The sequence below is a fragment of the Camelus ferus genome, chromosome 6 (assembly GCF_009834535.1).
Source record: "Camelus ferus isolate YT-003-E chromosome 6, BCGSAC_Cfer_1.0, whole genome shotgun sequence".
NCBI classification, from domain to species: domain Eukaryota; kingdom Metazoa; phylum Chordata; class Mammalia; order Artiodactyla; family Camelidae; genus Camelus; species Camelus ferus.
Window position 1 is genome coordinate 29,668,032 of NC_045701.1, and position 12,030 is coordinate 29,680,061.

At 35.8% G+C, this 12,030-nt stretch overlaps 2 protein-coding genes across 3 annotated transcripts in view; both read left to right on the forward strand.

The window, feature by feature from the left end:
• LOC102505575 (olfactory receptor 11G2) overlaps positions 1 to 12,030 on the forward strand; it is a 442,453-nt gene that overhangs the window by 253,843 nt on the left and 176,580 nt on the right. The gene's annotated exons all lie outside the window — the stretch shown is intronic.
• On the forward strand, positions 757 to 1,695 carry LOC102524215 (olfactory receptor 4K13). Its single transcript, XM_014564770.1, has one exon. It carries the CDS (start codon positions 757 to 759, stop codon positions 1,693 to 1,695), a length of 939 nt encoding a protein of 312 aa, XP_014420256.1.

Genomic DNA, 12,030 nt, shown 5'->3' on the forward strand with positions numbered 1-12,030 from the left:
TTGAGTGAGTTATTACATATATGTGTGTATATATATAATTATTCAAAAGTGTTTTTCAAAAGTGTGTAACAACCATCACTATTACTAGAATAAGCTTGAGAGATTGCTGCAAGAATGAATCAGGGAAGAGTGAGGGTACATTTCTCAGGACCTAAATCCTTAGTTTAATTAACTAATGTTTTCATTCATAGTTCTTTACTAGAATCTATTTCAAAATACGATTCTTGAGGATCCTGGATGTATTTTCTACATTTACAATTCCCAGATTAAAAGCAATATTATTCAGTGAATATAGAACCCACCATGATCACTATCTTATTCATGGAGATCTTTATAGCACAAAGATGTATTTGATATCATGTGATCCAACTTTTTAATTTTACTGAGGAGGAAATTTAATCCTCAAAAGGAGAGTTATTTGTCTTGGGGTGCACAATGACTAGCTCAGCTAGATGTTGTATTGAAGCCTTCTGATTCTAAGTTCACAATCTATACAGTTGTGGTTTCATGTACTGTTTTTATTTTTGTTTTTCAGAAGTACATATTCTAAATTCTACTGACTATTTGGTATACTTCTCTGGGCCATTTAGGAAATCACTGACCAATAAAAATCTCCCTGAAGTAGATGTCTGTAAGTTCAAGTACTTGGTCTGAGTAGCAAAACTGGACATCAATGTGAACCATCCTTTCTGTAAACACAATTTTCCTACTTCTTATTCTCACTCATTTTGATTATTATGGAATTAAGCTGACAGCATGGAAAAGGCAAACCATTCAATGGTATCTGAGTTCATTTTGCTGGGACTTTCCAAATCTCAGAATCTTCAGATTTTATTCTTCCTGGGATTCTCTGTGGTCTATGCAGGGATTGTTCTAGGAAACCTCCTCATCTTGGTCACTGTGACCTTTGACTCATGCCTTCACACACCAATGTATTTTCTGCTTATCAATCTTTCCTGTATTGATACGATCCTGGCTTCTTTTGCTACCCCTAAGATGATTGTAGATTTCCTCCGAGAACGGAAGACCATCTCCTGGTGGGGATGTTATTCTCAGATGTTCTTCATGCACCTCCTAGGTGGGAGTGAGATGATGCTGCTTGTAGCCATGGCAATAGACAGATACGTTGCCATATGCAAACCCCTCCATTACATGACCATCATGAGCCCTCGAGTGCTCATTGGGCTACTGTTATCCTCCTATGCAGTGGGATTTGTGCACTCATCTAGTCAAATGGCTTTCATGTTGAATTTGCCCTTCTGTGGTCCCAATGTAGTGGACAGCTTTTTCTGTGACCTTCCCCTTGTGATCAAACTTGCCTGCAAGGACACCTATATGCTGCAACTCCTGGTCATTGCTGACAGTAGCCTCTTGTCCCTGGTCTGCTTCCTCCTCTTGCTTGTCTCCTACACAGTAATCATATGCTCTGTTCGGCACTGCACTGCTAGTGGCTCCTCTAAGGCCTTCTCCACTCTCTCAGCGCACATCACAGTTGTGACTCTGTTCTTTGCCCCTTGTGTCTTTATCTATGTATGGCCCTTCAGCCAATACTCTGTAGATAAAATTCTTTCTGTGTTTTATACAATTTTCACACCTCTCTTAAATCCCATTATTTATACACTAAGGAATCAAGAGGTAAAAGCAGCCATTAAGAAGATAAGGACTCGACATATAAATTCAAAACATACTTTGTAGATGACACTTCTGAAGAGAGAATCTCTCATTTGGACATTGTTAACTTTAAATGTATTTCAACTTCTGTATTAGGAAACAGTAGGTATAACTGTTAAAAAGCAAACCCTTTTTTTTGTCACCTATAATGATTAAAAGCATGGTGTCTACAGTCTGGCAGGCGTGCATTTAAATCTCACCTTCACCACTTCCTCTCATGCAAATTTGAACAAAATGAATGTTTAATCCTTACAAAATACATTATTATTATTGCTATTATAGCTGTTGTTAGTAGTATTGATATTCTGCATTTACATGGTGTACACAGATGACATGTCACATAGTTGTTTAGCCGAGTGTCTGGCGAACCACTGTTCAGAGCTAGAGAACAGTATTTTGTAGGTAATCCCTACAAGTGTGTATTATTTTTTGTTTACTTGCTTGTCACAGTGATTCTAATCATTCTTCACATATTTTGTGAGCCTACGAAGTGCCAGAAGATATATTTAAGGCTTCATGAAACTTACAGTCTACGGATGGGGAGAGTGAACTAAATTTGCAATTGTGTTGTTGCATGAACAGCGCTACATTACATGGATGCACTAGGTGCTGGAGGAGTGCAGAGGAGTGGCATCTAAATCAGGGCAGGGGCAGGAAAGTATTCCAGGAGAGGGAAGCATTTAGGGTAAGCACTGGCAAGACAGAGAAGAAAGACATTCCAGACAAAGGGGGCAGTACAGGAGAATGCCTGGAAGCAGGAAGCATGACATATTGGAGGAAGGCATGTAAGTTTATTGAGCTGGGACAAGGGGGTTGATGGCAAGAGGTAGGGAAAATGCAGTCTGATCACACATTATTTTATTTTAATTTTGATGAGGTCATTTTCAATTGTATTTTCTTGTTATTTCTGAAATGAAGAAAATCTACTCATATATACACATATATTTATGTATTTACTTGAAATTAGCTGCTAAACTAAACTCTAAATAACTCAGAATTTTAGTCAGTTTTGGGGGGATTTAGTGTATAACGTTTCATCTGTGTTAAGTCTATGTTTTCTTACTATTTTCAGTATTTTATTTCATGTTTTAGATCATGACATGTCTGGGACTTAATACAATTTCTGAATTCTTTTCCTAAAAGCTAAAGAACAAAATTAATATATGCCGTAAAATTCTGAGATAGCTCAACTCCAGCAAGGATAGTTGCTGATTTTAATATGTTTATACTATATGGTCAATAATTATACATTTTTATGCAAACGACATAGTATTTGGGATGATAAAAAGTACAGTTTGCATTTGGCTTATTTGATGTAGGTAAATTGACTAATTTCATAGAGCTATTGTCAACATTTCCAATAGATAGAGGTTAAACTTTTAGATAGTATAAGAAATCTAAGAAAATGAATCTAGTTACAACTCCTAGCAAAAACAGAAACAAGTTTACAAGGAGCTTATGCGCCACCTGGTGACTGCAATCTCCTGTGTTCCTCTTTCTAGCTTTAAACAAGAAAGCAGAAATTAGGAAGAATTTACAAGGATTGGGTGAAGTTTTTCCAATCCCCTCAATAGACAGGCTATATGCAGTCCTAAGTCCTGGACCTTCCGAAGAGGCAGTCAGGCTGACTGCCCTCCCACTGTTACCAAAATAGCCACTTCCACAGACACATTTTAATATTATTTTGGGTTTCCCTTCCCCTAGTACCCATCAGCTAAACCCAGAATTCCAGTGGACATCACAACCCATTAAGTCATCAGTAGGAACTAGACTCTTCTGAAAAAGGCAAGGCAGACTAGTGACAAGAAATGATCTGGATGTCAAAATCATGGGTTATGATTTTTTTAAATTTATTACCTATGATAGATTTATAAAGCTAAGTCTTTAACTGTCCTAAGAGTATGGATAAGCCTTCCAAATTTCAGGAGGAAACTAAAATATATATAATACTTATTATCACCTTAGTTTGCAAGATTGTAACCCTTTGTTCAGAGTTATTCTCCCAAATGATTTTATTTTGAACATAATCGGTCAGATAGGTTGATTTGTCTCAAGAAAAATAGGAATTGTTGGTGGCTACTAAAAAAAGAGTAGTCAAAAGCAATTCTTTAGTCTGTATTCAAGACAGATTTTTTAAAAAATTAATAGAGTTGGATAAGAAATTATGTAAATAACTAGGCTATCTAGTGAAGTCTTTGAGTATCTCAATGTTATTAACTAGTTGCTGTTTTTATCCTCATTTTTATGTATGAGGAAATTGTGGCAGAAGTACTTTACAGTTTATGTAAGTTTCCACATCTAGCAAGTAGAAAAACTGAGATTCAAACTCAGTCTGTTTTTAGAAACCATGCACCTCTGCACAATTCTTACGCTGCCTCTGAAGTAGTACCCAAATTTTGGAAACCAGATGTGTAAATAACCTCCTTTTCAAAATCCAGAAAGAGTTTAAAACATACCAGAGGGCTGGGAAGCTGAGTCCATGGACAAATAAAGCAAAGGCTAATTATTTTCTCCTATATACTCCAGAAAAAGAAGTGATATAGAACTTCAACTGTTAAGACTCACCTGCTCACAAGTATTGGGGTTTTGAAAAGGACCACATAATATAAATATGGTGAAATTTACAAACAGTGTTGATTGTAAAAAGCTAAACACTAAACAGTAAATAATTTATAAATTTACCCATAGAAAGTCTAAAGAAGAGGAGTCGATAAGGTAGTGTCCCTCAAAGATTCATGTCCCCCTGGAACCTCAGAATGTGACCTTAGAAATAGCGTATTTGTGAATACAATTAAGGTAAGAATCTAAATGAGATCATGCTGGACTAGGGAGCTCCCTAAGTTGAATGAGAGTGCCCAAGGAGACAGAAAAGCACACACAGTTACACAGACAAAAGGCGTATGAAGACGCAGTTAGGCAGAGATTGGAGCTACGCTGCTGCAAGACAAGGAACACCTGCTAGATGTTTGGAGGAAGCCAGAAAGGATGCTTCCCCAGACCCTTCGGAGGGAGCATGGCCCTGCTGACATGTGTATTTCAGACTTCTGACTACACCGTGTGGGAGATAAAATTTCTGTTTTAAGTCCCGATGCTTGTGGCAGTTTGTTATGGTGGTCCTAGGAAACTAATTCAACCAACAAAAGTAGCTTCTTGTACGAGAAAAAAATTAAAGCTAAAAACAAAGTTGCACTATCAAATTAACATAAAAATCGAATATTGAATGATGTGAATTGATGGCAAGAATCTAGAAATAGAGGACTCATGCAGTGTGAGAGAATTTTTGCACTATTTAATGAAATTAAATATATGCATACACTATTGCCAAGCAATCCCTCTCCCCCCCACACAGGTGCTCAGTAAGTGGCAGCTGTCCCTATAAAGACTGATGATGGGAAATGAGACTGCTTGGACAGACCCGCCACTGACCTCAACACTTCTCCCTTCCTCTGTGCCACAGTGGCCCTGCCCAGGTGCCAATGCCATCAGCCACCAGCCAGCCCCTGAGAGATTTTAATATGCCCCCTTGGAGACTGGTGAGGGGGTGCCCCTTCCAGAGCACCTCTTCCCAGGAAGGCTCATGGCTCAGCCTAGAGGAGAGAGGCCAGTGTGGCATGTGGAGGAGACCCAGGACAGAGGGGAACAGAGAGGCTGGAACTCTGCTCCCATTCCTACCTCTACTTCCCCGGGAGGTTGTCCCTCATCATTCATAGTGACCCTTGGAAGCTGCCCCGTCCTCTGAGAGCTCAGTCTCTGCTCTTCTTCCCTGTACTCAGCTCCATTGTGCTCTCAACTCTGCCAGAGAGTTCCCCCAAGCAGTTACAACACTGATCATTGTCTGGGTGGGGACCCCATCTATGTCCCCAGCACCTAGACCAGCGTCGGGCACACCGAAGATTAGAACCAGAGAGGCTAAGCAGCTTCCAAAGATCAACCAGAGCTGGTCTAGGACTCTCACTTTTGATCACAAAGCTGGATTCCCTGTTCTCAGAGCCTTCAAGTAGGGATCAGTGGGAAGACTGTGCTGCCATTGGAGGCAGCATCTGGGAGCAGCATTCCAGCCTTGAGATCCTAGGAGGAAGGATCCCTCCACTGCAACAGGAGCTCAGCACCCAACAAGGCAGCCCATTTCCCATCTCATTGTGGGACTTTGGGGTCCCTTTTAGTTATTAAAAAAATGACTCTACTGAATATTTGTCCTCAAAGAAAACCTGGTACAGATATACAAAGTAGTAGAGCAAAAATGTCTTTAGAAATTACTCCAAACTAAAACATTACTCAATCATAATGCCTAGAAAAATCTGTTATACAGTAGGAATTAAATATTTGCTGAATAAACAAATTAATAAATAAAATAAAATTTCTCATTATGTGACAAATAGATGTGAATGTTACGTTTGCTCTTAGCAAAACCCATAAAAAGGATATTGAAACCGTATCGTGTCAAAAAGAGAACATTTATTAAATACTAATATTTGAGTGAATTTGTTAACATCACACTAGAGAAAGTTTCTCTAAAGTCTTATTCCTCCATTAATCTCACACTAACATAGTCTGTAGTTAATGTTAAATACTCAATACATAGTAGTTTAAAAAAAAGTTGAGCAAGTGATTCTATGCCCTCCATGATGTTTTTTTACCTAAACCGGACCTCTTGGGTTAGAAATAACACCTTCCTTTTTGTGTACCAATTGTCCATGTTACATGGCATCTACCATAAAAATTTAACTTTCATTGCATTTTTTTTTTTGTCAAGTGCCACTAATCAAGTCATCCCTTGAGGCTCATTTTTCTTATTCCCACTAGATTATTGCACAATCTCTGACATTTAATACGTTCTCAAGGCAAACTCATTTTAATCAATTAATGATTTAATTATATGAGGAAGATTTAAAGATTTAAGGGGTATCAATTATGTCTTAACCATCTTCAGTTTTGATGTGGCAGTGAAATGGTCAATTAATATATTTAAGAGGACAGTAGTGGCATGGGATTAGGAGGGAGAAAACAGTAGAAGAAAGTTGCTTATAGCAAAAATTATACTTTGGAAATCAGGATAATTGCAGGTTACTTATAGAAATCCCAATTTATATATTGATATCAGATGACCTTTTTTTTATTTTTTGGTCCCTGTACAATTTAAGTTATTCTAAACATGCGTGGTTATCAAAGCTACTTCTTCTGTACATATCAAAATTGTTCCTTATTTGTAGTAATTTTAGTATTATTTTCTCTTACTGCCAGTAGCAGAGATTCCATTGAAATAAACGTCATTTCAAGGAACATTTAGTGCCTAGGTTATATTAGTCATTACGTTAGGTGATGGAGTAGGACGGATAAAATATAATCCCTGATTTTGAAAACATTAATGTTTAGGCATTTCTAGAGAAACACATGTTAATACTATAATTTAAAAGACATCATTAGAGATTTTCTTTTCTTTTAATCTGTGGAAATATGGGATCATATTTCTGATATGAGCAGCTGTGGCCGGCAGCAGTCAGATAACCCGAGTGTGCGTGGAATCCTAGGAATCCTATGCAAAGCAGCAGAGTTAGAAGTGGCCAAATGAGCATTAAGGAAAGCAGCTGTCGTTGCTGTATGAATAGATGCTAGTGCTCCTTAATAACCGAGAGCAGTGGCAGATTTAGCTAAAGAATTTATTTTACAGGCTGGAGTGGAGGATTTTTGAAGTCATGGAAACTCTAAAACAGTTTTGAGAAAAAAGTTCATGACAAGAGAAGCAGTAAAAGTGATCAAAGAGCATTATTAAGAATGTTTCATCGGGACGGTTGGCATAAAAAGAGTAGAAGGAAGCGTGGAAATATGCAGCCTATGGGAGTCAATGCGAGGCAACCTTATGGGGCTCCAGAAGGACTGTGGGCGAGTGTTTTAGTCTGATGTGCGTCAGACCCCTTCCCCAAGTAGTCTGGGCTATATAAACATTTTTATTCTACTTTCGATTTTGTGGGTTAATGTATGTGAAGAAATTCGCTACAGCTTCTACCAAACAGGCAGGGAACTACTAAAGCCCCCTTCAGGGTCAAAGGTGACATTGTTTGTGTCCCTCTGAGACTGCCTATGGTCTGTGCCTGCCCCAGCCCCAGCCGCCCTGCCACGGCAGCTTTGGGTGCAGGACTCCCCAAGGACTGCCCCCAACCCAGCCTGCTCCAGCTTCAGAAGAGGCTCACCCACACTGTGGCTTGAAATCTGCTTTACTCAAAGTTCACCAGTTTAAATGTCAATCTCGTTCAAAAACACTCTCCATGTTGACACATAAAATTAATCATTACGTTTAATAAATCCTTCCCTACCTCCAAATCAAGTATTAAATTCCGTTGGTTGTCTCATGCTTCTCTGTAGCTCTTGGCTTTACATAATGTATCTGCACCCACATAATGACTGCATTTCAGAGACAAATGACAGTGATGTATGTAGCCTACTTCTACAATCTTTCTTTAGCAATTACGATCTCTGTGTTTTAAACAAAGAAACAGAAACTTAGAAAAGTTTTGTTATTTCTTTTAGTGAACCACAATTAGCTAATGCCATTGTAGAACTTGAATCTTTTTACTGCACTCAGATGCTGTCTTGGCAGAAAAATTCCTTATAAATTTGATAGTGCTTTTATACCTAATATGAAATTCAATGTCATATGGATAGTTGCAAATGTGATTATCATTTATCAGAACATTCTAGGATATTGTAACTGGCATACAACCATTAGCAGAATAAGTTTGAATTAACTTCAAATGACTTGGAGAAGTAAATGGGATAATAATTATAAATGATCTGCAAAGTAACCAGGTCATTATACATGACCATATGAATCTGATTTTGAGAAAGCAAATATTTTGATATATATAAATCTGATGCTCCTGGTAGGAGTAATAAGCCTTATCCAAAGTATTATGCTAGATCAAAGTTACATAAAAAATAATGTGCAAGCTTGGCACATTTTCAACATATTTTTAGAATGTAACCTGTTAATTTGATTATTTAAAAGAAAAGCACACTTTATACTCTACTAACTGAATAATAATACATTATGATTCTGCTTGAATTATTAAAATAATTGCAATTATGTTAATATAATTTGACAGATCTTTAAAATGTTTCTTCCATTGTCAGTAGGGCAAATGAACATGATTCATTACCAAAACTTTCCACTGGAAGATAGTTCATTCCCCAGCCTCTATTATAGTAATTGGCCAAGAATGACCCATCTTTAAGGGATTCTTAATTTGACGGCAGAGAAGATATAAATATTTATATCTTAAACCTGAGGGAGACTCAAATCTGCAGTTCTCTAGCTTCTTACGGTGATACTTTTCCTGAATTATTTTTTAAGAGGCAGGAAAAAGAGATGGTTAGATCCTCTCTGGAATAAAAATATGTATGTTTTCCAAAGTTTCATTCAAGTATAGTAGATATGAAATACAAATTGAGGGATTTACAATGTCAGCGCTGAGCATTTTAACTTCAGGTTAGTAAAATTTCTTCGGTATGTTTAGTGAATATGTGTCTGAAAATACCAGTTGAATAGAGACTAATTTATTCTACTATCTTGCACATTAAATCATTGGAGTAAATTATATTAACTTGTCAGCTAAAAATAAATTTTTTCATTATTGTATTTGTTTTTAAATAACATTTGTAGGTATACAAAGTCAACCTTAATTTTTTCCTGAGTACAAATATAACGTTCATTTAATGATCTTTAAAAAGCCTTTGCAAATCATAAAAGTTTCTCTGAAATTAGAAACATATTTAAGTTTATTTTATTCTACTTCTTTTAGCATCCATTTTTAAAAGAGCTTATTGAGATATAATTTGCATACCACTTGCAAACCATTGACTTAAGCATTCACTTTAAGTGTTCAATTCAGTGGTTTTTAGAATATGTACAGAGTTGTGCAGCCACCGCCAATATCTAATTTTGGAACATCTTTGATTCACTGACAAAAAAAAAGTTTATTTATTTTTGTTTCCTGAGTTTTCCATTTGATTGTTTCAGTTTTCCACCCTCTTAATCTTTGTAAGACACTAAATTAAACAGTTACATTTTAGGTTTACGTGTGAAATTTTTAATGGCCATAAAAAGAAAGAATATCCATAAAAGTACAGTCATTAATATGTACACTAGGATGGATGTCTAGGTACTCTTGTGAAGAGTTCCTGAATTGTGATTTATACCTAGTCCGTCGACAAAGGCATTTAACTTCAGATTTATAATTCTAGTGTATTACCAAAAGTGTTGCAATTAAATCTTTTAGTACTCTGCATTTACAAAAGTTCAGGAGGAACAAAAAGAATTTTGAGTCCTTATTATCCTGACAAAAGTCTGTCGAGATGAGTGCTATTTGAATGGGTTAACACATACGTAATAACCATTAATTCCTCTAGATTTTAAAATTCTATTATTATATCCTATTCACATCATTAGAATATTTCAGATGTGAAATGTGTTAGTTTAGTTCTTTGTAAAAACCTTGCAAAACTATCATTTCACATTATATTCTTCACTTTTATAAAAGGTCAACACAATAAAAGCTTATACAAAGGACAGTTCTACATCTTTTGTAAAATTTTTCATGAAGAATTCTGTTCATTGCCTTTATAAAAAGGTTTATACAATGATTTTCTCTTAGTGAGGCGTGTAAGACACTAGCTTATTTCTCATTATACATTAATAATGGGCTCTGTACATCTCACCCTACTTCTCCTGGAGGCTCAGAGCTACACTTTTAAAGTCAAATGCTGAATACATCAGTCATTCATATATAATTGTGAAAACACTCCTCCTCCCCCCAATTATTCCAAAGGTTTTATTCTCTGGTCCTTGTTGAGAGGTCCTGAAAAATCTGTCACTGAAGGCTGTTCTAAAATCCTCTTGAAAGTAGTCAGCTTGTAACAATAAACTTGCAAGTGAATTAGATCTATGGCTTTTTAATCCCAAACCAAACTGATGGGAAAAAATGGCAAAAGCAGTAATAAATATTGTGGAATCAGGGGAATTATATAAATGCTAGGTTAATTGATTTATTTTCCTTTATATCAGTTGGTTTCTATACTGAATTAAGTGAGGATGGGAAATTGTGTTGGTGTTATATAAATATGGTCTGAATTATTGAGTGTGTAAATGAGCAAATGACTAAGGAAGGTAAGTTTACTAAAAATCAATGAGTTTTACACTTAAAATGGGTGAATTTTATGGCAGGTATATTATATCTTAAAAAAGATTATATCTTAATAATTATATCATAATAAAAAATTATTTCTTAATTTAAAAAAGGGCTAAAGAAAGATTCCAAGCAGGCTTAACCTGGGAGAAACCCCAACTCTATTGTTCTTTAGGAAGCAATATCTTGAGCTGAAATTAATTGGAGAGTAAGGTATGATTATTCTGAACCAGATCTTCCTTATCATTCAGTTAATCATAAGCATTCTAACAAATTATACTATAAGGATTTTTTTTCATTTTTTGAGAAAAAAAGTTTTTTCTTACTTTAAAATTATAAAAGTAAAAGTATATCCTCATTATAATTATAATACATAAAAAGCACAATTATAAAGAAGTACATTAATAATACACTACTCTCTGTCCCTGCTAACATGGTATCAGTCTACACTCTTTTCCCTCTCTTCTCCATATAAAGAATTTGTTGATTATATCCGTATATCCAGCCTTTTGAAATATTTTATAAGTGAACTCTGTCAGAGTTCTATTATCTCTAGATTTGATAATTATTCTTATCCATGATATGGATGAAGAGCAAGTTTGAGGAAAGGGTCCTGTGACCTCAACTAGAGGCTGTTCTTGATGACACAAATTAATGCTTTACATTAACATTTTATGTAATTGTGTAATGATTTTGATCAAATTTTTCTCAAAGACATTGCCTGAAAATATGACAAATGTCATTCTATAACTCACATATAGCACAATAATATCACTCCCCCCAAATTACTAAACAATACATACAACTTGGGTTCACGATCTTGCAGCTGTCCTATATTTATACATCATCCCAGATAGGTTTTACACCCAGATCATGCTTTTTAGCCTAGAGGAATCTTTTCCCTTTTAACTTTGCCATCTAGAGATGAAATTTATTTCTTCTCTTGGCTTCAAGAGTGAGACATGTTGCTTCGTGTTTACATACATAGATATAGTCAACCGCAAAATACTTTTGCCAGATTTTGTTTTGTGTTTGTATGGGCAAATGGAAAGGGAGAAGAGAGACTTGATAATGTATATGCAGTTATCTTTATTTTACATGATGGAATTATTTTTAAATTAGGATTTGATTTATTTGATTAGTTTTGATGCTTAAAACCAGTTACCCATTGGGCAAAAAT